Genomic DNA, 27,135 nt, shown 5'->3' with positions numbered 1-27,135 from the left:
ATTAATCACACTTCCATGATGCAGGTTTTTTTTGGGGGGGGGGTTAGATCACGTAAATATATAAACGTGTCGTTGTGGCAAGATGTTAACTCCCTCGCCTAGTATGCAGGAAGTCGTGGATTCGAACCCCGAACCTGAGGCCTGTTGTATCGTTGGAGTTTGCATGTTCTCCCCGTGGTCGCATGGATTTTTCTCCTGCTCCTCCGGTTTTTTCCTCCCAGTTTAGAAACATGAGTTTAGAGAGCATTTGGCTGCCATAAATGTCCACACAAGCCACTTCGTTGAGCTATCATTTGTGGCCAGGTCGCTTCTGAAAAAAGAAAAGCGCTATATAGCTCAGTGGGCCTTACCTGGTAAAATAAAACAAATTTTGTTCGCCGTTTTTAGTTTAGCGTCGTCAAATCGGCTATCATCCATCCCTAGTAGTGCTGCGTGCTGCCTGAGCGCACAGCACTCTTCCGTAAGAGTCGACACGATGTCTGTAACCTAAGCCGATGCATTTCCCTTTCTCGCCATCAGCGTACATCCCAGTGTGCACAACTCCCCATGCCCTCTTTGATGCACTTTTTGACACTTCGTTCAAAGTCATTCTCTGCCAGTGTTACAGCGGGTGCTGCGCAATGAGGAGCGGTGGTGGAGCGGTTAGCACGCTGCAATACCAACCCGGCGACCAGAGTTTGTTTCCCCGAATCCCCTAGGTAGACCAAGCCTCAAATGAGTACCTGGTACGCCGTGCAAACATCGCAACTCGGGAGACAAAGGTGGCCGGGCGTGGTACTGGCCACCCACCCCCTCGTGTGCCATGCCAGCATTTGCCCCAACAGTCTGTTGAGGCTATATGGGGGGGATCTTTGTCTTTGTGTGCGATGACTGAAAATGGTTTTCTTCAGGTGAACTCGCACGCCACCCTTCACGACATAACGCAATTTTGCAAATTGCTGCAGCCCGTTTTTTTTTGTTCCCGGTTTCCCCTTCCGTTTCGTTTGATCCACGACTTGCCAAGCGACAGAGCGCGTCCAAGAAGGGTGAACACCGCCCTCCGACTCGGAGCGATGCGCTTGGCTTGAACGCAGGAGCTAGACGGCCTGTTGCAATCGTGAGACCGCGAGAGGTGGCGACTGCTCGGGGAGAAGCCTTAATCCAGCAGTGGATAGACCGTGACTGTTATTGTTAATAATGTTAGGGAAAGCGTTTATTCTGTGTTGCATTAAATCTCCATTGATTGCACAAACAACAAATAAACTATAACATTCAATTTGGTTCTGCGCTTAATTTAGCCGATTTCCAGCCCTGAGAGTTAACGGTCTGACGTTCGTGCGAACACCCTCGCACTCACGTGGCAGAGTGGGTGGGAAAGCGATGCCCCTACTGTGCGTGGACCACAGTGTCACCTGAAGGGTGCTCAAAGGTAGCTCTGCGATGCCGCTTCCGTGGGCCGATCTCCAACACGAAAGGACACTTGGTGGAATGGCTCCATCCCCAGATGTGACAATAGTTTTCCAACTTTTGCGAAATTTTAGCCTCGTATAGTAGCCATAATGACAATAATAATGATAAAAGTTCAATGTAAAGGCTTTGGCATGGAAGAGAAAACCAACCTTCTTCGATGCCTCCTTTGACAGGCGAGTAACACAGCCATTCCTCGAAAAGGTCAGACGAGATGGTTGTGCCAGGCAGATTAACGGCTTCACTTTGGGTGAACATATCACCGTTGAATCTGATCAGATGGAAATGTGGAATCGCCAACCTTGTGCGATATTATCGCCGACAGCGTTTGTTCCGGCTGAACATGACCGCCAGCTGTTTGCCGTACACGCACGTGCAACATCTTTCGCGCCATACGTAACCAAACGGGCTGAGTCGGGAGCATCGAACACGCAGACACACGGACCACAGTGGATGTCCTCGCGACACACACACACACACACAGACTCACTCGATGAAGTAGATCTCCCCGCTCTCAGTGCACGCCATCTCCCAGTTCCCGGGCAGCGGGCCCAGCTCCTCCCCGTGGCCCCCGACCTCCAGGCCGTTGGAGCCCTCCGAGCTGGGCCCACCCAGCGACGCAGAGCCCAGGGGGTGCTTGTGGAGCTTGGGGGGACGCTCGCCGCTCGCCCCCCGCCGCTGGGAAGCCTGCGTGGTCTGCGTGCGCGTTGCGGGCGCCCCGTCGCCATCGCTCGAGTCGCCTGTGGCACGAGGGCAACGAGGCGAAGGGGAATCAGAATCTTTAGTTATACTGGAGGAATCCGATGAGCTTTAAAGCGCTTTGTAAAGAGACGTCCCACTAGGGGCATGGCGTCAGAAAATTACGATGCAAACACGCGATAGGAGTGCGAAGGATAGGAAAGGTAAGCAAATCACAACAATAAATATTTGTATTTTACCAGGCAAGTGGCTTATTAAGTCAGCCAAATGCTCGAAATGCATGATGTCGATTCTAAATGTGGAAGGAAAAACCAGGGGGGATCCGGAGAAAAAGCCACGCAACCACGGGGCGAGAGACACGCAAACTCTAAAAAAAAACAGCAGCAGGCATCAGGAGTCGGGATCGAATCCGCGAACCTCCTGTAGACCGGGCGACGGAGTTGACATCTCGCCACCGCGGCACCGCTCACCCGAGTCGCGCCCGCCGTTGAGCGCTGCCACCCGGCCCGCGTGGCTCCCCTCCCTGTGCTCCATGTTGCTCACGGACTTGGTTCGTTTGCGACGCGAGCCAAGGCCGGGCCGAGGCTCGGGCAGAGGGAGCGAGCCGGCCGGAGGCTCCGACGGGGGCTTCGGGGTCCCGTAGAAATTTCCTGCGGCGGAGGACCGGAAGGGCCATTAAAAAAAAAAAAAAAAATCTTAAATGCCCGATCGGCAACTTTCCGACGAAGGTCACAATGATTTACACGCAAGCTCTGTCCGTCCGTCTCGCGTGCTTATCTATCCGTTGGAAATTGGGGTGGAGGTGGTGACGCGGTAACACTCGTATAAGTTCCTCTGATCGACCGACTGCGGCGGGTTATCTAAATCTACGTGGATGGAGGTGGGTGGATGTATGCATGCATGTAAAAATTATTTATGCACCGTATGTAGCCAGCGCGCTAAATTGGAGGTGCGGGTGGGAGGCAGTGAATTAAGAAGCTGGCTTAGTGTTAAGTGCCGTGCCGGGAGATCGAACGGGCCGGCTGTCGCCATTACAGCGACACCCCAGCCAGGATAATGAGCGAAGAAATAGGTTTATAATGGGCGAATGGTTACGTGCCTAATAAGTACGATTAATTGTGTTACTGTCATAAACTAGGCAGTTGGCAGGTTGCAGTGTGGAACACAAGACTTGGTCAAGGCTCACCGCATTAATTGAATTGTAAAAAGGTACAGATAAATCAGTGCAAACATCAAAAAGGTAAAAAATTGGAGCCATGGGATGAAGCAAAACTAAATATTAATTGCACCGATACGTGCGCTGCACACTACCGCCTCGGTGAGTTTGCCAAGCGTTTTGATGTTTATATTTCATTATTTCGTTCAACGCCGAAAAATTCGTTGTTCAAACCGGTGCGTTGTAATTCCCAAAACGTGGAGAAAGCTAATTTTATTATTATGAGAATGCCGTCGTGAAAATTGATATAAACCCAATCTGTTGCAGCAGCTGCACATATAAAGAATCGCACGCGTGGGTCAACGTCATGACTCCACATTTTTTAGGTTTCCCCCACCCCCCCCTTCTTAAAATGTATTCAAAGTGAATTTTTTGGCGCGACAATGAGAAACTATCCACATTAAGATGAACCAAGTCCGTAACACGAGTGGACGCGCGATTAACGCACGAAAAATTAAATCAATTTACGTCACTTGAGCCAGTCCCACTACCCGGGGGTCCTCGCCAGGTCAAGGGTTAGAGGCGTGTGGCAGAATTTGGGTGGCCGCAGAGCACCTTCGTAGGTGCCCGTCTCCAGGAGCGTGCCGCTCTTCTCCAGCGCCAGAAATTCGGCCAGCAAAATGAAGTTGTAGTCCACTCCGGGCACTTCGCCTTCTCGAGGTGCCCGTGTCGTGCCTGCATGCATGGACACCAGCACAGTTCCGATATAAGCAACACATCCTTAATTTAGTGCATTGGGTGGCAGGATTTGTCCCAGAAAGGCACCACGTGTTCAAGCAAAAATAAAATCGGATTGACTTCACTTGGGCGACTGCCATAGGCAACCTTTGACACAAACGCACTTCTGGTGGCTGCAGTGGCGAGATGTTAACTACCCCGCTTGGTATGCAGGAGGTCGTGGGTTCGATCCCGACCAAGACGTCTGTGTATTTGGAATTTGCATGTTCCCCCCGTGGTCGCGTGGATTTTTCGCCGGGTCCTGCAGTTTTTCCCTCCACATTTAGAAACGTGCGTATAGAGCATTTGGCTGCGATAAATTTCCACACGATGAGCCCACTTCTCTGAGCTATCATTTGTGTCCAGGTTGCTTCTGTAAAATAGCTATACAGCTCAGTGGGCCTTATGTGCACCTGGGATTTTCTCCCAGTGAGGTGCTTGTATTCAGCTTCTCAAGTTAGTGTAGTTAAATTAGCTGCGATAATCTTCTTTGGTTCTTTCGGTAAAGTCACGTAGAATGAGAATAAAATAATAAATTAATAAAATAACACAATAAAATTCTCACAACGTTTCGGCCACAACACAAGTGGCCTTCATCAGGTGAAGGGACGAGACTCCAGCGCTGTCCTTGAGACAGTCTCGTCCCTTCATCTGATGAAGGCCACTTGTGTTGTGGCCGAAACGTCGTGAGAATTTTATTGTGCTATTTTATTATATTAATTTATTATTTTATTCTCATTCTATGTGACTTTACCGAAAGAACCAAAGAAGATGAATCCTTGCAGTCACGAAAGCTTTAAATCGAAATTTAGCTGCGATAGTTTAAATTATCGTTGAACTATTTACTCATTCAAGGCTGAGAGTAAATGGTGTATCTACTTTCACGGGTGGTGAACAATTGCCCAGAGTGAATTGCAATGCGATGGGCACCTTAGATATGTCAAGCAAGGCAGAAGCAATATCATGTAATGGATGTCCTTACAACGAATGAGAAGATAGCGATATGACATGCCTATTCTGGCAGAAAGGCTTTCAGCATTAACGATAACAATAATTCAGTAAATTTGGTACTTGCCATTTTTATAGCGCAAGGCTATGACAGCACGAAGGTGAATACGTTGCAATGTGTAACTCAAAGCGAGTAGTTTTCGGGTAATATTTAGCAAATTTGGACCACGACGTCGGCACACGATGGCCAACTCGTTTATAACGATGTCAGGGGGGGATTATTTATTGTCCACAATGAAGCGGACGTTGCGTATTTTAACCCTTTGGTAGAAATTAACCAGGGCGGCCTGCCGGAATCGAACCGCGAACCTTCGCAAGCGGCGAAAGCGATGCCCACTTGGCCATGTCACTGCCCCAAAGTTAAAATAATTATTAAATAAAAAATATCCTAAAACTGTATCTGCAATAGGCACATAGTAGCATATTCTTGTGAATAATTTATGGAGGCCTATAAAAAAAATGTCATTGCCACATTTGTGTGTGCACGGGACTGGCATGCAAGCTTTGACATTCCAAAAGGTCGTGAAATATGCGCAGGTGACCTGACCTATGGAGCACGTTTGTGTTTATGTTTACAGTAAATAAATAAAACTCAAAAGGTGACGGATTAATGCACTCGCACTGGGAGAGAACGAGATGCACGTAATGAGGGGTCCGTGTTTTTTTTTTCCCAGTGCTTGCCAAGGTGAAGCCAACATTTTTTGCTAAGCAACAATATAATTATGGCACTGTTGAAAAAAATTCTTCCCCAACTGCCAATCGCGTCTGACACTTGGTTAAAGTTTTCTTTCGGCAACTTTCAGCAATAAAACAAAGGCATACATTTTATCACATTTCCCAAAGAAACAAAATGTGACAAGTTATTTCCAAACCACACAATCAAATGATGCAATTCTATTTCTTGAACCAGCGATGCACGCTGGGGGTGGCCAAACTGCGGCTCACAAGTTGAACGCAGTTCCTGGGCAGTTCAAGAGTGGCTTGATAGAGACGAGACAACCTTTTTCTAACTTTTCAAGAGGGCTTTATTTGTAAAACGGGAGAAAAAAATCTGCGGGAGTGGAAGCGACTCGGGGTGTTTGCCCCTGGCGGGCGATCAGCACTCCTGGGTCCTCCCACAGATTTCTAAATTCAAATCTCCACCGTCAACCAGCACTAGCGAACCGGCGTGTAACCACCCCACGTGACCACGTCAGTGACCACGTCAGTGACCACGTCAGTGACCACGTCAGTGACGTGGGAGAGAACAAGATGCGCGTAATGACGGGTGTGTGTCCTGGGTACTCGTCAAGGTGAAGCCAAACATTTTGATAACTGAAAATATTATTACGATCACCAGGATTGAATTGGTAGGCGTGTGAAACACTAAAGCAGCGCAACACGCAGGAACACGCACGTATCCAGTGACCCGAGTTGAATTCCCGCTCACAACCAATAACAGCGGCAAATATTTGAAACTTGTTTTGAGCCTCCCCTAGGTTAACGCAACCTAAAATCGAGTGCCTGTGGTACGGTATATAAACATCAGCACTGGGGAGACATCGGGCGCCGGGAGTGGTGCTGGTCAACACCCCCTCGTGTGCCGTGCCGGCCTTCACGAGGCATCCCTTAACAGCACTTTCCCCAACCGTCTGTTCAAGGCTATATATGGGGGGGGGGGGCCTTTGTCTTTGGTGTACACACGCACGACAAAATCACGATGAGGACAGCAAACGCCTGCCTTGGCCATCCTCAGACACCAACACAAAAGGAGACCAAATAGAATTCCAAAACGCCCCCCCCCCCCCCACTTTCCTGCCCCAATTTAAAACATTTGCATATTTTTCCTCTAAACAATTGCAAAGATCAGAATTCTCATTACTATTGTTATTATTACAATAATTGCGGCAAGGGCGGGGGGATACCCACAATGGAAATGGCGGGAGACTTTCGGTCGACAATTTACGCGCTCGCAATTGGGGGCTCTGCGGCATCGTTCGTGATCGCAAACAACACGGGGGAGCGAGGGAGGGAGGAAAGAGAGGAGGGAGGAGAGGGAGGGAAAACCAAACACGCCACGCAAGCAGCAGTTGGCAGCAACGCAAATACAAATCCGCACAGAAGCAATCATTTCAATGTTCATTTACCATCACGTGGCAAGAGACGAGCGCGAGCTAACTGCAGCCAAAAAGTTACATTTCACATTCGTTGATGAAATCTAAATTGGTGGCAGAGAAGAGTTGGGATGGGGGGGGGGGGGTGCCGCGGGGGTTGGAAGAGCCTGCTGGCAGTTGTTCGAGGATCAACGGGCGGCCGCCGGTGAGACTCCGAGCCCAACAACAACAGCGCAGCCGGTGGCAATTTCACAGATAAATAAACTTCAAACGGTCGGCGAAATTGTAAATCCTGTGGAGTTATTACATCACCATCGTCATTGTGAACTCCCACAATGGAGTTCATGCGCAGCTGACACATTTTTGGGCGAGCAAAGGCATACCGGGCTGTTGGGGCAAGTGCCGTTAGGGCGAGAATCAATGAAGGGTGGTTGGGGGTACATGGGGGCGGTGCGGTGTGGCCGGAACCACGTTCGGTCACTTTTGTCTCTCCCTTTGAGTACTGTGGTTCACACCACTACACCAGGTACTTTCATTTTTTTTAAAGCAGAGTCCGCTCATAAAAATTCACCGTTGATGTTAGCCATGGCCAGGGATTGAACTGAAGTGGCCAGGGTTTGTAGCGTAGTGGCCGTCTGGTAAGAACAATATGGTCACAATTTTAGACAAAGTCAAAGTGTCTCCCTGCTCAAACTGGCCATTCGGCAGCGCTCCTACACACTGGCGGCCCAGAGCCCAAAGGGTGGACATTTCACATTTACAAGGCACGGTACGGTCCATCCATATGATGACCACTGCCGACTTCCCACAATGCAGTATTCATTTTATAGAACCTGGACTAGTTGATGGGCCTTTTTGACCGACGACTGGGATTGAAATTCATGACCATCCGATTGCGTTTGGTGTTCCAAGTACAAGCACAGTCAACTCTCAATTATATAATGGGGTAATGGGGGACAGAGGGCCTTGCATAAAAGATAAGCACACTGACAACGTAAAACGTACACTGTTTAGGCTACAAAAATGCATGCATCGTTCACCTGCATAATGGGAGCGAATACACGGTGTGTGGTTGTTGGTGATAATCGTATCCGGTGTTCCTGCTGCAACAAGTTCGCAGTCACATGAGTAGCGGACCTTCGATGAGCGGTAAGGAACCGCTGATAACACAAACCCAGCATTGCTCATGGAGATATTTTTTTTTATCCCCCCCTTCTCGAAAGCATGCCAAATCCACCCACGGACAATCGCGCCTTCGTGATAACAAGGCCAATTCGCGCCGGTGCTACATTTCACAGACTGGTAAAATTCTGCAGTAGTTTCACAGCAGGGGGCAATGTCGCAACTCCACCGTCAGGTAATTCCGCAAGCAATTTTCTAATTTTGGCAAATTCTGAGCACGACGACGGCGACGACACGCGCGGCCCCGCCACCAACGATGCAGCAGCGGGCAATGTCGTGGGTCAACGCGCCAGCACTATTAACCGGGGCGGCCGCAGGGCTCACACCGCGAACCTCGGCAAGAAGCGGGGTGGAAGCTTGCCGCTCGGGCCGCGTGCAACGCGCGCCTTAGTGCACGGTTGGGGGGGGGGGCGGTGGGTGGTGGGAGGTGGTGGTGGGGAGAAAAGGCACCAAAGAAAAAAAATTGTGTCTCCCACGACTTGCTAGCCATTATTCCCTGGCCGATGGAAGTGAAGGGAGACATGAGGGGGGTGGGGGTTGGAATGGCTGGGGAGAATTCAATAACCCGAGTGAGATCGTCCAAACAGACTTCAGCTACCCATGGTGAGGGCCTGCTCCAACCAAGGCACCGCACACAAAGGCCCCTTTTCATGGTGACAAGAGACAGAAAAGCACATTTAGAAAGTGAATATATATCTGTTTGGGTTTCCTTGCTTTAATATTTGGTGTGGATATTTATATTCCTATAATATAAATAATGCAGACACGCATAAATAGCCTTTGTTTATACAGGGAAGGACCTCGCTGGCTTTCAAAACATTTCCAGAGGGTTCTGCATCGCAATGTTTGGCCAATTCCTTTTTCTAAAGGAGGTCCTTTGAATGCGGGAGAAAATTAGGAGCACCTGGAGAAAACCCAGGCTCTCAAGAAGAGATTCATAGGTCTGCACAGATGGGTTCGTGAAGCTGCTTACTGCAACACAATCCTCCTGGCCTGTGCACAGCCCAGCAGGTTTGTGAGTTTCACATCCCACAGCAATCTTTGCGTGATCCACAAACCCTCCAATTCTGGAAAAATCGCTTGATGAAGCTGGTTGTAATCGCCAATGAAACGTTGTACTCAAATTGTAAATGTTGTGGGTTTACTCTCCGTAACACCGGTGTGGTGAAGTAGTAGCTAACTGGCACGTTTTGTTCACTTTACAAATCTTACTAAATGGCTGTGTTGGGTGGCGGGTTGGCTAACGACACATTTATATTTAAACGATCTAACCCATAAAAAAAACCTTGATTATGAAATGGCGGCAACCTATCACTGTCGCAATCGCCAGAGAGGCTTCTCTCAAGGATCTCACTGTGCGCCAATGAACTCTCGCTTGATAAACTATACCAATTACTATGGCACTCTTTCTACTGGCACTTCCGGGGGCAGCAGGGCCAGCCAGCGCGTGACCCTCACGGTAAGGGAGGCTTTCCTCTGGTTATTTGGCCTTGTCAAACTGGATCTAAACTGTGCTACGCCAGTCTCACATCACGACAAGTGCATCTGTCTCGGGGGACCAGCAGGGCCAGGCTTGCCACAATTAATGCAAAATAAATGTAATTCATTAACAGCACTGTTAATCCACTTCTGGATGAAGGCCTCACCCAACACAGTGTAAAATAAAAACTAGCTGAACTATTTTTGTATACCTCCACCCCACGCCACCCCCCCACCACCCCCCGCCCCGCCTGCCCCCATCATAACATTGACAGAAATGGTCGAATTACGCTCCCACGTCTTGCCTAACGACCACGCCCCGTCGTGCCAATGTTGAACGGACACCAATCCAACAATGGCATCAACGTTGGCAAACTCTCTCTCTCTGTTTGCAGGCTCCTCCTCTCTCTCACACCCCCCCCCCCCCCAACTGCCACCTCCAACGCTTTCCCAAACGGCTGATGGCCACAAAAAACGGAAGCTGTCTCAGGCCATGCATTAGCATTGCTAGTCGCAGCGATAGCAAAGGGGCTAATGGGCCAACGAGCGAACAAAGGCACGACATTAAATTATTCAGGCACGTGACAATGTGGGCGCTCAGGCGCGCACGGCAGGCCCGGGCAACACAATCGCCTCCTATGTTTCTTACAAGTACAGCGGCGTGTCCATTGTGTACTTTGCTGCGTTTGGTAGGAAAGTAATGGGCGCCGATGTTTAAATTAGGACACAAAACCTAACGTGGCTGGCCTAGTGTGCAGGCGGTGCGACTGCACCAAGGTGCTAGGGGGGCTGTAGGGTCCCAAGGGCCAGAGCGTCCTAGGGATTAGAGGATTTCAAGGGCCGGAGGGGCCAAAGGGGCCAAAAGGGCCAGAGGAGCTGGAGGAGCTGGAGGGTCCTAGAGGCCGGATGGTCTCAGGTGCCGGAGGGTCCTATGGGTTAGAGGGTCTCAGGGGCCAGAGGGTCTCAGGGGCCAGAGGGTCTCAGGTGCCGGAGGGTCCTATGGGTTAGAGGGTCTCAGGGGCCAGAGGGTATCAGGAGCCAGAGGGTCTCAGGGGCCAGAGGGTCTCAGGGGCCAGAGGGTCGCAGGGGCCAGAGGGTCTCAGAGGGTCGCAGGAACCAGAGGGTCGCAGGGGCCAGAGGGTCGCAGGGGCCAGAGGGGTGGGAGGGTCGCAGGGGCCAGAGGGTCGCAAGGGCCAGAGGGTCGCAGGGGCCAGAGGGTCGCAGGGGCCAGAGGGTCGCAGGGGTCAGAGGGTCGCAGGGGTCAGAGGGTCGCAGACGGTCGCAGGGGCCAGAGGGTCGAAGGGGCCAGAGGGTCCCAGGGGCCAGAGGGGCTCAGGGGCCAGAGGGTCCCAGGGGCCAGAGGGTCGCAGGGGCCAGAGGGTCTCAGAGGGTCGCAGGAGCCAGAGGGTCGCAGGGGCCAGAGGGTCGCAGGGGCCAGAGGGTCGCAGGGGCCAGAGGGTCGCAGAGGGTCGCAGGGGCCAGAGGGTCGCAGGGGCCAGAGGGTCGAAGGGGCCAGAGGGTCTCAGAGGGTCTCAGGGGCCAGAGGGTCCCAGGGGCCAGAGGGGCTCAGGGGCCAGAGGGTCCCAGGGGCCAGAGGGGCTCAGGGGCCAGAGGGGCTCAGGGGCCAGGAGGTCCCAGGGGGCAGAGGGGCTCAGGGGCCAGAAGGTCCCAGGGGCCAGAGGGGCTCAGGGGCCAGAGGGTCCCAGGGGCCAGAGGGGCTCAGGGACCAGAGGGTCTCAGGGGCCAGAGGGGCCCGGGGATCTCAGGGGCCAGAGGGTCTCAGGGGCCAGAGGGGCCCGGGGATCTCAGGGGCCAGAGGGTCTCAGGGGCCAGAGGGGCCCGGGGATCTCAGGGGCCAGAGGGTCTCGGGGGCCAGAGGGTCGAAGGGGCCGGAGGGTCTCAGAGGGTCTCAGGGGCCAGAGGGGCTCAGGGGCCAGAGGGTCTCAGGGGCCAGAGGGTCGCAGGGGCCAGAGGGTCGCAGGGGCCAGAGGGTCGCAGGGGCCAGAGGGTCCCAGGGACCAGGCTATAAAGAAGGTGGGGAGGGGGGGTAAGGGGAAATTGGATATGGGGTCCCATTTAATTCCTTGGACAAGGGCCCCATGCCAACCACACTACGCCACTACGGATATACGGAATGCCTCTCTGTCGGTGTGACCCGATGGTGCTGCATAAAGCAATGCGTAAAGAAGCAGAACAGATTGTTTTGGTTACGTCAAATTATGGTAATGCTGCAGTGACTTCACGCTCGTCTGATTTTCATGCGGAATCTTTCATCGTTTATCAAATATCAGGACACGTGCAACCGCACACGTGAATGTGTTTCATGAAAATTGAGCTCTTAAGAACTGTAATAAAATACTGGTCAATTAGTCGAGTATGTACTTACAGTGAGGGAAAAAAAGTATTTGATCCCCCGTTGATTTTGTACGTTTGCCCACTGACAAAGAAATGATCAGTCTATAATTTTAATGGAAGGTTTATTTGAACAGTGAGAGACAGAATAACAACAAAATACAGAAAAACACATGTCAAAAATTTTATAAATTGATTTGCATTTTAATGAGGGAAATAAGTATTTGACCTCCTCTCAATCAGAAAGATTTCTGGATCCCAGGTGTCTTTTATACCGGTAACGAGCTGAGATTAGGAACACTCTTAAAGGAGTGCTCCTAATCTCAGCTTGTTACCTGTATAAAAGACACCTGTCCACAGAAGCAATCAATCAAGATTCCAAACTCTCCACCATGGCCAAGACCAAAGAGCTCTCCAAGGATGTCAGGGACAAGATTGTAGACCTACACAAGGCTGGAATGGGCTACATGACCATTGCCAAGCAGCTTGGTGAGAAGGTGACAACAGTTTCTGCGATTATTCGCAAATGGAAGAAACACAAAAGAACTGTCAATCTCCCTCGGCCTGGGGCTTCATGCAAGATCTCACCTCGTGGAGTTGCAATGATCATGAGAACAGTGAGGAATCAGCCCAGAACTACACGGGAGGATCTTGTCAATGATCTCAAAGCAGCTGGGACCATAGTCACCAAGAAAACAATTGGTAACACATTACGCCATGAAGGGCTGAAATCCTGCAGCGCCCGCAAGGTCCCCCTGCTCAAGAAACCACATATACATGCCCGTCTGAAGTTTACCAATGAACATCTGAATGATTCAGAGGACAACTGGGTGAAAGTGTTGTGGTCAGATGAGACCAAAATGGAGCTCTTTGGCATCAACTCAACTCGCCGTGTTTGGAGGAGGAGGAATGCTGCCTATGACCCCAAGAACACCATCCCCACCATCAAACATGGAGGTGGAAACATTATGCTTTGGGGGTGTTTTTCTGCTAAGGGGACAAAACAATTTCACCGCATCAAAGGGACGATGGACGGGGCCATGTACCGTCAAATCTTGGGTGAGAACCTCCTTCCCTCAGCCAGGGCATTGAAAATGGGTCGTGGATGGGTATTCCAGCATGACAATGACCGAAAACACACGGCCAAGTCAACAAAGTAGTGGCTCAAGAAGAAGCACATTAAGGTCCTGGAGTGGCCTAGCCAGTCTCCAGACCTTAATCCCATAGAAAATCTGTGGAGGGAGCTGAAGGTTCGAGTTGCCAAACGTCAGCCTCGAAACCTTAATGACTTGGAGAAGATCTGCAAAGAGGAGTGGGACAAAATCCCTCCTGAAATGTGTGCAAACCTGGTGGCCAACTAAAAAAAACGTCTGACCTCTGTGTGATTGCCAACAAGGGTTTTGCCAACAAGTACGAAGTCATGTTTTGCAGAGGGGTCAAATACTTATTTCCCTCATTAAAATGCAAATCAATTTACAACATTTTTGACATGCGTTTTTCTGGAATTTGTTGTTGTTATTCTGTCTCTCCCTGTTCACATAAACCTACCATTAAAATTATAGACTGATCATTTCTTTGTCAGTGGGCAAACGTACAAAATCAGCATGGGATCAAATACTTTTTTCCCTCACTGTAGCATGCGCGGGGAAACACAACAGCGCAGATAAATGCCACTCTAGCAAGGGATGAAACGCAAAAAAATGCCACCATGATCGGCAAGCCGACTTGACGTACTCTGCCATCCAGTGGGCAACATCGTAATCCAGGCGGGTGCCCTCATGCGTGATGGCTTCATCTCGGTGTGATCTGCCAACCCTTGCCACGGGTTGCTGGATAAACCGGGCATATGCCACACGATGTGCCACGCTCAGATTAGCACGGCTGGCTACGGACAGTGTGTAAGAAGTCCAACATACATACCATGCCCGGCAACATACCACAAACGACATGGCCCCGTGCTCCTTTATCTCAGGCGCATATGTGAATGTGTGGGATCGTGGGGAGCTAAAGTCCAGTCATCAAATCAACTGCTGGACGAAGGCCCCGTTACCCCCACCCCGCCCCGCCATCTGTGTGGGTTGTGAGGGCTATTTGACCGTACATCACTGCCTCTGGTCAGTACAGGTTGGTAAAGGTGGGGGCGGACTGCAGAACAACGAGTTTTGCCGCACTGCCCTCTATTGCCCACAATGCCTGCTGGACCGGAGGCTTTTTGAAGGGGGGGGGGGCACGGTGGGCACCCATCAAAGCACTATCCAGGGTAAAAAAAAAAAACTCTGCTTAGCTTCCAAGGTCTGATAGGAACGAGCCCGGCTCTGGGCAATGTCAAAATACGTGGGGATCAGAACTTGGATACGCGAGGTCAAGAGGCCTGTGGCGTCTGCTGAATGAGACGATTTAAAACTCGTCGTTTATATGTAAAGAAAAAAATCAGTTTGAGTTCATAAAAAAAAGCCAAATATAAGTGTGCCTTCACTGAAATGGTCATAACGGGGTTTTTTTCTCCGTCAACTGTGCTCAAATCACATTCATATTTTGACACTGGCGCAACGCCACGCGACGGAGGAATTGCACAGCGAGCAGTGACACGTGTGACACTGTGCTCGAGAAATGCGACTGCTGTAACTTCAAATTTCTTCAAATCTGTAATAAGTGGCAGACTTACTATAGACGGACGGCCCTCTCTGTGATATGCCATGCAAAGCGTCAAGAGGTGGAATGAGCCAAATTAAGTACATTTTTCTGAGGCCTCTATGAGGCCTTGAGAGTTAATGTGCGATCCCTAATTAATGTTTTAACTGCCAAACCATGAACATGTATGGGTGGGTATATATCCCCTCTGGACTGTCATAATTTTACTGTCATTCATCCACACTTTGATCCTTTCATATTTCTCACAGAGCCACGCAACAGCTCGTTGACATGGTTACCAAAGAGTTACCTCTGAGAACACGCCATGTGACCTCTGGTCCACATACGCTGGAGAGGGCAGTACATTCCCACTTGCTCTGCTGATGATGAAAGTGAGGTTCATCAAAGGAGTCAAAAACTGATGCTTTGTTTCTCAGGAGATGGATTTTAGCCAACTTAAGTGCAAAAACAAATTTAGCGCGATGGGTTTTTCGTGTGTGTATTGATTGGTTGCCAGGCTCCAGACCATGAACTCATATCAGACGTGATACTCCAGTTGTAAATCGCAGATGGCTGACACGGATTCAAACCCAGGGTCTATCAAAAGTGCCAACTCATTTCTCACTGACACATCAACTCCCAGAGCCACCCAGCCCACCCCCTCTATCACATTCACATCTTGAGTCTTGAGCTCCCCCGTCTCGTAATCAAGTGTGGTCATCCCACTGTACCGTGTGAACGGGCGAGGTGATGATTGGTAAATGATCTGGCTGCTGGGCTGGCTGAATTGGTTGGCTAGTGAGTCCGTTAGCATGTCTTGTGCAATTTTATGGGCAAGTTGGTCAGGTTTTAAATCTCGTACAGCAACGCACAAGAGAGTGGTGAAGTCAGAAACATGCCCAGTCACTTTCAGTTGTGTGTGGCACATTTACTACCCGCAAATATTCACAAAAATCCCCCATACAGCCTACGTAAGACTGTTGGGGCAAGTGCTGTTACTGAGCACCTGTTAAGGCCAGCATGGCACACGAGGGGGGGGGGGGTGCTTGGCCAACAACACTATCGACCGCCTTTGTCTCCACGGTGATAATATTTACACACCACACAGATGCCAATTTAAGTGTGGGTTGACCCACAGGAGGGCATAGGACCAGTTCAGATGTCACTCCCCGCTGATGATAGTTATGGCTGGGAATTGAACCCAAGTGGCTGTAATCGTAGGGCAGCGCACTTGCCATTGCATCACACATTCGTCCACAAAAACACAATACACACATACAGTGAGAGAAAAAAATATTTGATCCCCTGCTGATTTTGTACGTTTGCCCACTGACAAAAAACATGTTCAGTCTATAATTTTAATGGTAGGTTTATTTTAACAGTGAGAGACAGAATAACACAAAAAAATCCAGGAAAACGCATGTCAAAATGTTATAAATTGATTTGCATTTTAATGAGGGAAATAAGTATTTGACCCCTCTGCAAAACATGACTTAGTACTTGGTGGCAAAGCCATTGTTGGCAATCACAGAGGTCAGACGTTTCTTGTAGTTGGCCACCAGGTTTGCACACATTTCAGGAGGGATTTTGTTCCACTCCTCTTTGCAGATCTTCTCCAAGTCATTAAGGTTGAGGCTGACGTTTGGCAACTCGAACCTTCAGCTCCCTCCACAGATTTTCTATGGGATTAAGGTCTGGAGACTGGCTAGGCCACTCCAGGACCTTAATGTGCTTCTTCTTGAGCCACTCCTTTGTTGCCTTGGCCGTGTGTTTTGGGTCACTGTCATGCTGGAATACCCATCCAAAACCCATTTTCAATGCCCTGGCTGAGGGAAAGAGGTTCTCACCCAAGATTTGATGGTACATGGCCCCGTCTATCGTCCCTTTGATGCGGTGAAGTTGTCCTGTCTCCTTAGCAGAAAAACACCCCCAAAGCATAATGTTTCCACCTCCATGTCTGACGGTGGGGATGGCGTTCTTGCGGTCATAGGCAGCATTCCTCCTCCTCCAAACACAGCGAGTTGAGTTGATGCCAAAGAGCTCCATTTTGGTCTCATCTGACCACAACACTTTCACCCAGTTGTCCTCTGAATCATCCAGATGTGCAATGGCAAACTTCAAACGGGCATGTATATGTACTTTCTTGAGCAGGGGGACCTTGCGGGCGCTGCAGGATTTCAGTCCTTCACGGCGTAGTGTGTTACCAATTGTTTTCTTGGCGACTATGATCCCAGCTGCCTTGAGATCATTGCCAAGATCCTCCCGTGTAGTTCTGGGCTGATTCCTCACCGTTCTCATGATCATCGCAACTCCACTAGGTGAGATCTTGCATGGAGCCCCAGGCCGAGGGAAATTGACAGTTCTTTTGTGTTTCTTCCGTTTGCGAATAATCGCACCAACTGTTGTCACCTTCTCACCAAGCTGCTTGGCAATGGTCTTGTAGCCCATTCCAGCCTTGTGTAGGTCTACAATCTTGTCCCTGACATCCTTGGAGAGCTCTTTGGGTCTTGGCCATGGTGGAGAGTTTGGAATTTGATTGATTGATTACTTCTGTGGACAGGTGTCTTTTATACAGGTAACAAGCTGAGATTAGGAGCACTCCCCTTAAGAGTGTGCTCATAATCTCAGCTCATTACCTTTATAAAAGACACCTGGGAGCCAGACATCTTATTGAGAGAGGGTCAAATACTTATTTCCCTCATTAAAATGCAAATCAATTTATAACATTTTTGACATGCGTTTTTCTGGATTTTGTTGTTGTTATTCTGTCTCTCACTGTTCAAATAAACCTACCATTAAAATTATCGACTAATCATTTCTTTGTCAGTGGGCAAACATACAAAATAAGCAGGGGATCAAATACTTTTTTTCCTCACTGTACATACGTATTAACTACCTCCATTTTAACAGTGCTGGTGCTCAGCTCAACCTCCAAGTGCATTACTTATTTTAGGCTGAGTCAACCTAAAGGTGGTCCAATTCCAGGTTTGCATTCATGTGCAAACAATAACGATAAAGACCCCCCCCATTAAGCCTACATTGGCTGTAGGAATACAAATAATGAGCACAAGAAATGCACAGATCTCCTCTGTAGCCTAAATGCTGTTAGTGAGCACACCACCTATTAGAGCCGACACAGTAAAACTACTTACACACTTACACACACAGACAGTTGACCTGCACATACACACTGTAGAACACACACACACACACACAGACAGTTGACCTACACATACACACAGTAAAACCACTTACACACACACACAGACAGTTGACCTACACACACACACAGTAAAACCACTTACACACACACACAGACAGTTGACCTACACACACACACAGTAAAACCACTTACACACACACACAGACAGTTGACCTACACATACACACAGTAAAACCACTTACACACACACACACAGACAGTTGACCTACACATACACACTGTAGAACCACTTACACACACACACACACAGACAGTTGACCTACACATACACACAGTAAAACCACTTACACACACACACAGACAGTTGACCTAAACATACACACTGTAGAACCACTTACACACACACACAGTAGAACCAGTCTGACACAGCACACGTATGCATACACACACAGCTGACCATCACGCACAGACACAGCAGGACCACACTGACAACAAAGAGCCCCTGAAAAGCCTCAGACTATAGGGGCAAGCGCTGTTCGCGAGCAGCACCCACGAAGGCCGGCACGGCTCACCAGGGGGCGGGGGTGGCCAACACCACGCCCGACCGCCTTCGTCTCCCGAGTGGCGATGTTTACGCACGGCACCGGGGTACTCATTTGATGCCGAGTCGACCTAGGGGAGGCCCGTCACCGGTTTAGAGAACCGCCACCGGCGTCGGCTGCGAGTGGGAATCGGATCAGACTCGGATCGCCAGGTTCGTAGCGCGGCGGAGCCAACTGCTACACCGCCGCTTCCCACACACACACACACAGACACAGCGGCATCGCACTCACATGGCGTCGTCCTCAGATAGAGGTTGTCCCGTATCGTCTGCTGGAACTCATGGTCCAGCGAGCCCTTGGCGAACCGCTGGTTCAGGTAGTGCCGCAGGTCCTTGTTAATCAGGCTGCCTGGAAGTGGAGAGCACACGAACAGCGACACTCGGAGTCAGGGGCGAGCGGTCGAATCCACCACCACCACCACCACCACCGCTCCCCTAGGCCAGGCGGCGCCCAGTCCCGTAAACACTTGGCAGCCAGACGCAGCCCCAAAGTCGGCACGCGGTAGCGCCACCCCCCCCCCCCACTCCGCCACAGTGTGGAGTGAGTGATGAATGAAGGGGGCGGGTTCTGCATTCCGGGTCGAGCGACCGGGAATCCGTGCCGTGTTTTTATCGCCAACGCAACCTTTCTCTCGGTTCACTCGCGGGGTAAGGGACGGGCTGCCGAGAGAGAGGCGCGCGTTCGAAAGGTCAGCCCGGATTCGGCTACAAAAAATAAGAGCGCGGAGAGGGGACGGCAGCTGAGCCAAACAAGCGGTGTTCGAATGAATGTTAAAGCAGGGGCGCGGCGAGAGAGGAAGTCTCTGATTTTGACACCGTAATTCAGTGAGTTGCTTTAAAATACATTCTAAAGAGTCTAGGTTCATCATCAGCCATGGTTAATCCACTGCTAGATGAAGGCCTCCCCAAGCCATGGATGCAAACTCTCATGATCCTGCGATGCAAGAATCCAATTCATGCAACCCCCTTAAGGACCCCGAATCGTGACAATTCAGATTTTATTGTTGACGCACCTGAATATTAACCAGGGCGGCCTGCTGGTTTTAAATCACGAAGCCCAGCAACAAGCAGCAGACACGCTGGGCCTGGACTCCAGTACGTCACCGCACCCAGGAAATTAAATTTCAGCAGAGGCGTTACATGTAGCTTGCACAAGGATATTGCAACTTAAAAAAAAACACAAATTTCATTTTCTAAGCAACAGTAGCCCTCTCAAACTACAGAAACCACACACACGCGCACGGTACAGTATAACGACTTGGAAATCATGTGCGGTGAATAATTTTTTTTCAGGACTTAAATAGATTCAGTTGCAATAAATGCGATGTAAAAAAAGAAGTCTTTTGATTTTTTTTTTCAAGCCACCTGTAGTTAAACGCAAATTACTTACAAAGCCCCAACCGCCTGGCACTTACACATTATTTCCGTGATGGGTTTAACATGTCAAGCCAAAAATATAGAAAAATTTGCCAATGTTTTAGGACAACGAGAAGGCATTAAATTGATGAAAAATATCTGATGCAATGCCAGGCATTTTAACAGCCACATTTATCGTACGCAGCATACACTCCCACGAGACATAAAACACACTGAAGGTGCGCACAAGGGAGTACAGTACAATAAGAAGAATGTAGTCTCTCTCCACAAAATAAATAAATTATATGTTCAGCCCAATATCACTAAGTAGCAGCAGTTAAAGCAAACAAACTTTGGACCGGTTCCAATCTTCTGGGGCCTCATCAGCAGTCAGGCCTTGTTAAACAAAATGCGCTCTAGATGACAAGATATTATCGGCAGGAGCAATAATATAGCGTACCCAGTTCAATGCAAAAAAAAAATAAGCTATTCCATACGCAAACTCATAATGCGTTGTCATCATGGAGGATAAACCATCACCGTGAACTGCGGTCATCCTCGCAGCGGCTTTGGGCTCGCCATCGAACAAAAACGGTCACACTGCATCGCGTGCTTTCAGGTGCGCTTCTGCGGCCGTCTGGAACGCTCTCCCCTTCCGATATTAGTTGGCCGCTGGGAGCCTGCCGCTTTTATATCCGAGACTGAAAACCAATTTCTTCAGAACAGCTTTTTGCGTATAGCTTGCCGTCCTTCCCCCGCAACTCCGATAAGCGCAGCTTGGCTACGGACGGCGCCAAAGAAGTTCAACATTCATGCGAAAAAAAAAACGAATAGGTTTTCACCCTTTCCGAGCAGCTATATCATGGGAACCTTTGTGCTGCTCACCGACAGCTTATAAACGCTCCCATATGTGCATCGTCTTTGTGCTGTTCGTCTTTTGGCATCCCCCTGGTGTGACACTGGTGAGACTCGGCCATAGAGAAGGCCGTCTCTGGTGTAGGCCAATCAGTTTCAAAGACAATGCCATATATTATACAATACGTAACAACGATTTTTTTGTCCCTGGGTAGTAAGTGTTATTTTTTAATTGCTTATGCCTAAAAAGTATTGAAAATGGCAATAATTCCCCACAAATTTTGCTTTTGTGACCAGGTGTTTACGTGAAGGAATGGCACAAATGCACACCACGTTTTCTCATTGAAAATAGGTACATTTCAAAATATTACTGTCGTGGTCACAAAAGCAAAGTTCGTGGGGAATAATAGCCATTTTCTGTACTTTTGAGGCATAAGCAATTAGGAAACAACACTTACTGCCCATGGACAAAAAAATATATATCTTTTGTTACACAGTGAATTATCAAAGCATGTTTGTTCGCATGTTCACCACAAGTACACGATTAATGCAGTCTTGATTCAATACAAAAATGATCTATTTGGCGTTCGAAAATCTTAACACCTGCCGTTTTATTGCCAGAGAGGGTAAAAACCTATTCTTATTTTTCATACTTTGATAATGGCAAAATAAAGGTCCCATGATAGACATACATACATCGTGGAACGCCGTGGGATGAAAAATAAGTATGCAAACAAATATGTAAACAAAACCACGGAAGCAAAAAAAACTGTTCCGTCCACCACGTACAACGGCACGTTTAACCGTGCCCGGCAACCATCAGGTCACTGCACACCGCCTCTGCTTTGCCCTTCACCAGGAGGAGACCAACAGCACACCATGCTCACGACGGCGCATGTGGCACGTTACAGAAAGGAATGCGAGTAATCTTATCGGTCACCCCTCCAGCCCCCCCCTTTTCCTCCTAATGACAAAGCAACGTGTTGGGATTAATCGGAGTTTTTAACGGTCTGTCGGGTGGACGAAAGAGCAGATACGCACAATGGGAAGAGCACAACCTTTACCAAATGCTCGTTGAGATAAGGTTCGTTTTTTTCTATTTCCTCCTTGACGCCGCAGTGACCGGGAAAAGATGGCTTCGAGTCACCTTTGGAAAAGGCAGTGATGAAAGTAAGGCCCCCCCCCCTCTTTACACCCCTATCTTCTAGAAACAAGCGACGTCTGTCGGTACACGTCAGCTATGCCAAAACAACAAACCCGCGTCCGTCAACAACGCCGTGGGAACGGTGAAGTATAAAACTGACCATCATTTTTTGGGCAACGGCCCTTTTTCACAGCACCGTTTACTTTCTGCGCCATGACAAAAAGGTGGACGCTGCAAGAGGCGACGTTTTGGGCAATGGCGATTGCCTCAAACATGGCCTATGATGGGGTTTTTTCCTTTCTAAGAACACAGTGTTGTCGTCAAATTGTTGAGATGTTTTTGCGTGCAGTATTTGTGCTCGTGAACCGCTGAAAAACACATGGATCCCCCCCCCCCCCCATAGCCTTAATAGCCTGTCAGGGCAAGTGCTGTTAGTGAGCAGCACCGATGAAGTTTGGCACGGCACACGAGGGGGTGGGTGGCCTGCACCACGCTGGACTGCCTGTGTCTCCACAGTGGCGATGTTGTTTACACACCGCAACCAGGTTTCTCACATGAGGCCGCGTCGACCTAGGGGAGGCCCACGACCGATTCAGGTGATCGTCACTGGTGTGGGCCGCGAGTGGGAATCGAACCTTGGGTCCCGGGGTTCGTAGCGCAGTGTAGCGCTAACCACCGCACCACACCGCTCCCCACGGCTAATGCACCACTACGAACGCAGCATCGCCAGCTAATGCGTCAACTACGTTCGCGAGGAAGAGTAGGCCAAAGAACCGACAGACAGACTCTTTTGAGCTCTCTCTAGTGAACGTCCTTCAGCCAACAGTGACATAGCTGCACCTTTAATTTCCTGCCACCAAGTATGCATGTACATACATGCACGTACATGTATGTACATGCACGTACATACATGTACAGCCCGTTGTGCCAATCCACTGCTTGGCGGGTTCCAATCCCAGGCAGCGGGTAAACTCAACCCATCACAGGCAGCGGGTAAACTCAACCCATCACAGGCAGCGGGTAAACTCAACCAATCCCAGGCAGCAGGTAAACTCAACCAATCCCAGGCAGCGGGTAAACTCAACCAATCCCAGGCAGTGGGTAAACTCAACCAATCCCAGGCAGCGGGTAAACTCAACCAATCCCAGGCAGTGGGTAAACTCAACCAATCCCAGGCAGTGGGTAAACTCAACCAATCCCAGGCAGTGGGTAAACTCAACCAATCCCAGGCAGCGGGTAAACTCAACCAATCCCAGGCAGCGGGTAAACTCAACCAATCCCAGGCAGTGGGTAAACTCAACCAATCCCAGGCAGTGGGTAAACTTAACCAATCCCAGGCAGTGGGTAAACTTAACCAATCCCAGGCAGCGGGTAAACTCAACCAATCCCAGGCAGTGGGTAAACTCAACCAATCCCAGGCAGTGGGTAAACTCAACCAATCGCAGGCAGCGCGTAAACTCAACCAATCCCAGGCAGTGGGTAAACTCAACCAATCCCAGGCAGCGGGTAAACTCAACCAATCCCAGGCAGCGGGTAAACTCAACCAATCCCAGGCAGTGGGTAAACTCAACCAATCCCAGGCAGTGGGTAAACTCAACCAATCCCAGGCAGCGGGTAAACTCAACCAATCCCAGGCAGCGGGTAAACTCAACCAATCCCAGGCAGTGGGTAAACTCAACCAATCCCAGGCAGTGGGTAAACTCAACCAATCCCAGGCAGCGGGTAAACTCAACCAATCCCAGGCAGTGGGTAAACTCAACCCTTAAATACGACGAACAACACCTGAGTAATGTCCAGCAGACAGACCTGCTCCTGCTCTAGAGGAATGTGGCGATTTCACAAGAAGATGAGGGCCATAATGGGGAGACATGCTCCTCTCCATGCTCACACTTAAGTGTTCACAAATCTGTGGAATCAAATAAAAGCCCGTGCTCTCGGTCCCTGCTAACAGTTTGAAATGCGACATAATGCGACTGAATGGAGGTTTTTGTTATATATATATACACACACACACATACGCCGGCGCCTTATTATTATTATTATACCGAATTCCAGGAGAAGACGATTACGCAAATTAAGCATATCCGTTGTATGGCGCTTAGGCCGCTGCGAGAAAAATAATCAAGCGGAATTTTTGTTCCCAATTCGGCCTTTGCTCATTAAGTCTGGGTGAACGACGTACGCTCTCGGATACACGCCAACCCTCGGGTGCCCTCATGGCCAATTCAAGAAATAGTTCACTTGCACCGCGGTGGCGAAATGTTAACTACACCTCGCCCGGTATGCAGGAGGTCGTGGGCTTGATTCCTACCCTGACACCTGGATATTTGGAGTTTGCGTGTTCTCACTCTTCCCGTGGTGGTGAGGATTTCTCTCCGGATCCTCCAGGTTTCTCCCCTCCACATTTAGAATCGGCGTGACGCGTTTGGAGTCTTTTGCTGCTATAAATGTCCACGTGATGAGCCACTCCGTTGAGCTATCATGTGGCCAAGTCACTTTTGAAAAAGAGCGACATAGCTCAGTGAGCCATACCTGGCAAAATTAAAAAGGATTAATTTGCAATTCGCCCCGGAACATGGCATATTTGTCTATCGCAAGTCACGTTCGTGCCAAATAATTCCCAGTGGTTTTAAGAACAGGCCAAGTTAGGCATTACAGAAACCTATGAACGCGATCCGCCTATTTAGGTCGGAGAGGCAATTAAAGTTAACCGATGTGTACGGCGTTACGTAACCGGGCCAATTCCTTAACGGTCCAACTCATCCGCCATTTGTCTCGCCTTCAAGGCCGCTGCTGAGAATGACCTGGCAACTCACCGAGACGGAACGTGAACATAAGAGCTGCATTCATCTATCGATGTATCTAAATCAGCTGAAGCCTCGCTCACGCGACTCCAGCGTGGCCACTCCCCCACTTTTCAATCCCACCCCTCTCCCCCGCCACGCCCACCGTGAAAACAGACACTGCTCCGTGAAGCAGCAGCAGAAGCGTCTAGGCCCTTATGCAGCCTCTTCTACCCTATCCTCATCCGTGTGCTTAGTTTATTGTCCTTCCCCGCACCTCTGACCAGCACGGTTGGCTATGTACGGTGCAATAGAAGTTCAACATACATACACTTCCTGACCCTCTCTGCTCCCGTTAATTCCCATTCTCTCTCTCTCCTCTCTTTCCTGTTGACCAAAATAAAATAAAAAAACACTTGCACCGTTGTTTAAAACTGCCGCGCCGGGATATCAAATCGTACCGAAGACCTCTGCATGGAAAGTCGAGCGCGCGGATCGTTACACCGCCGCTGTGGCAGCAGCAGCCTTGTGACAACGGGGGTATATTTTGCGCACATGCGTTTCACCCAAACCGGCCTTATATAGCGATAGTCAAAAACGGCGTGCTACCTACCGCACGTACACACACAGCTGTACAAATCCGCACACACACAGCTGTACAATCCGCGGGCAATTGAGCCAAAGTAGAAATTGGATTTAGCGGCAGATTGACGGGACTTGACACGAACGCTCCAGACGCGATAATGAATTTTCTCCACGAATTTTAACGACAGGAGGCCGCCTGATTTTGAAACCCCTGCCCACTGGGTGGACATGGCGGGGTTGGGCGGGGGGGGATGGACTGTTAAGACAAGTGCGGCGCATCGTCGCATATCCGAGCTCGCTGGAAGATGATACGTGGCCATGTCGGGTAGTTGGTAAAGGTCGGATGTGTGGCGAGGTCGGTATACGTGAACATTTAAAAGAAAGGCGGCAGTTGACACGGCCGTGCGGAATTGGGGTTTTTGGCCAAACGCGAAGCGACAACTGCTTTAAACGTGGGGGGAAATGCGTGACTGTGCTTTTGAATTAAGGTGAGCGCGCTCGAGATTGCTAATCTAGCGCATTACCGCGTGAGCGTGGGCGCGCACGAAAAGGTCAGGTTTGTAAAACGTGAACGGAAATTGACGGTTACACCACCAACAATTACTGCGCTGGGTGCGAGTGGCTAATCGGTCAGGGCGGACGCGTGTGGCGGTGGGATGCGTGGCGTTTGCGCTACCCAGATAGCACGTCGGCCAACGCCGACGTTCGGAGCGGCAGCCAATGGGGCGACCGCACCACGCCCCCCCCCCCTCTCCCCCGTGAAGGTCGCACGCTGCGGAGATGGAGTGGTGAATTCAGCGCACATACAGGAGCCAGGTGGATTGCTGTATCGTCGGGCCGTGAGAGATGGCGGCGGCTTGGAGATGCCTTTGTCTTGCCTGCAGCAGCAGCGCTAATCTCCATCGCCGGTGCGAGCTAAAGCAATTTCAGGGCTGCACCTTTAACTTTGAAAAAAAAAGTCACAACCAAAACACGTGCTTTCAAAGATATGGGTCGTGGGCATACAGGAGGTCGCGGGGTTCGATCCCGTCCCTGACGCCTACTGTTTATTTGGAGTTTGCGCGTCTTTCTCACCGTGGTCGTGTGTATTTATCTCGGGGTCCTCCGGTTTTTCCCCTCCACGTTTTAAGAACGCGTGGTTTTTGCGGAGGATTTGGCTGCTGCGGTCAATGTCCACGCGATGAGCCACTTTGTTGAGCGATCATTTTGCGGACAGGTCGCTTGTGAAAAAGAAGCAAATAGCTCGGCGGGTTTTACCCTGGTGCGATTAAACAAAAATAGTTTATATTCTTAGTTTTTTCGGTAAAGTCACGTTGAAGAGAAACAACAAAAATAATAAAATATATATAAAACAATAAAAAATTGTTTGATATATATTTTATTAGTTTTAACAATAAAAAATTGTTATATATATTTTATTATTTTTGTTGTTTCTCTTCAACGTGACTTTACCGAAAAAACTAAGAATATGAATTACTGCAGTCACGAAAGCTTTAAATCAAAAAATAGTTTACTTTTATAAAAAGTTAGTTTTTTTAAATTTCTTTGGCGACTTGTTGCCTTTCCTATAACTTTGCACTCGTCTTTTTGTATCGGTTGTCGTTTTAACTTTCTGGACCCGCCCCTACTGGGTGACATCTGTGACAAAAAAAAAAAGAGAGCTTTTTTTGGCTCCTCAGGATTCCACGAGTACAAATATAGATTCCGATTCAAGTGCCACGACGCGTGGCGAATGGACCCAATCTCTGCCCGTAGAACAGTCAGAAACATATTGGCGTGCGGTGTCAACCTTTTCATCGCATCACTGCGTGCCACGCGACGATAG

At 49.6% G+C, this 27,135-nt stretch overlaps 1 protein-coding gene across 4 annotated transcripts in view; it reads right to left on the bottom strand.

Annotated features, from left to right (window-relative positions):
* Nucleotides 1–27,135, bottom strand: part of LOC116952684 (membrane-associated guanylate kinase, WW and PDZ domain-containing protein 2-like) — a 137,345-nt gene that overhangs the window by 65,161 nt on the left and 45,049 nt on the right. For all 4 annotated transcript variants that reach the window (XM_032972266.2, XM_032972265.2, XM_032972267.2 and 1 more), the window contains exons 4-7: nt 18,820–18,936; nt 3,917–4,036; nt 2,616–2,795; nt 1,937–2,186 (exon numbers count right to left, since the gene is read on the bottom strand). In XM_032972266.2, the coding sequence (XP_032828157.2) occupies nt 1,937–2,186; nt 2,616–2,795; nt 3,917–4,036; nt 18,820–18,936 (667 nt within the window). The remainder of the gene's footprint in view (nt 1–1,936; nt 2,187–2,615; nt 2,796–3,916; nt 4,037–18,819; nt 18,937–27,135) is intronic.

The sequence above is a fragment of the Petromyzon marinus genome, chromosome 48, assembly GCF_048934315.1.
Source record: "Petromyzon marinus isolate PM22_M1 ecotype Great Lakes invasive population chromosome 48, UKy_Petmar_22M1.pri1.0, whole genome shotgun sequence".
NCBI classification, from domain to species: Eukaryota; Metazoa; Chordata; class Hyperoartia; order Petromyzontiformes; family Petromyzontidae; genus Petromyzon; species Petromyzon marinus.
Note: the sequence above shows the minus strand (reverse complement) of the source record. Positions and strands in the feature narration are given on the sequence as shown.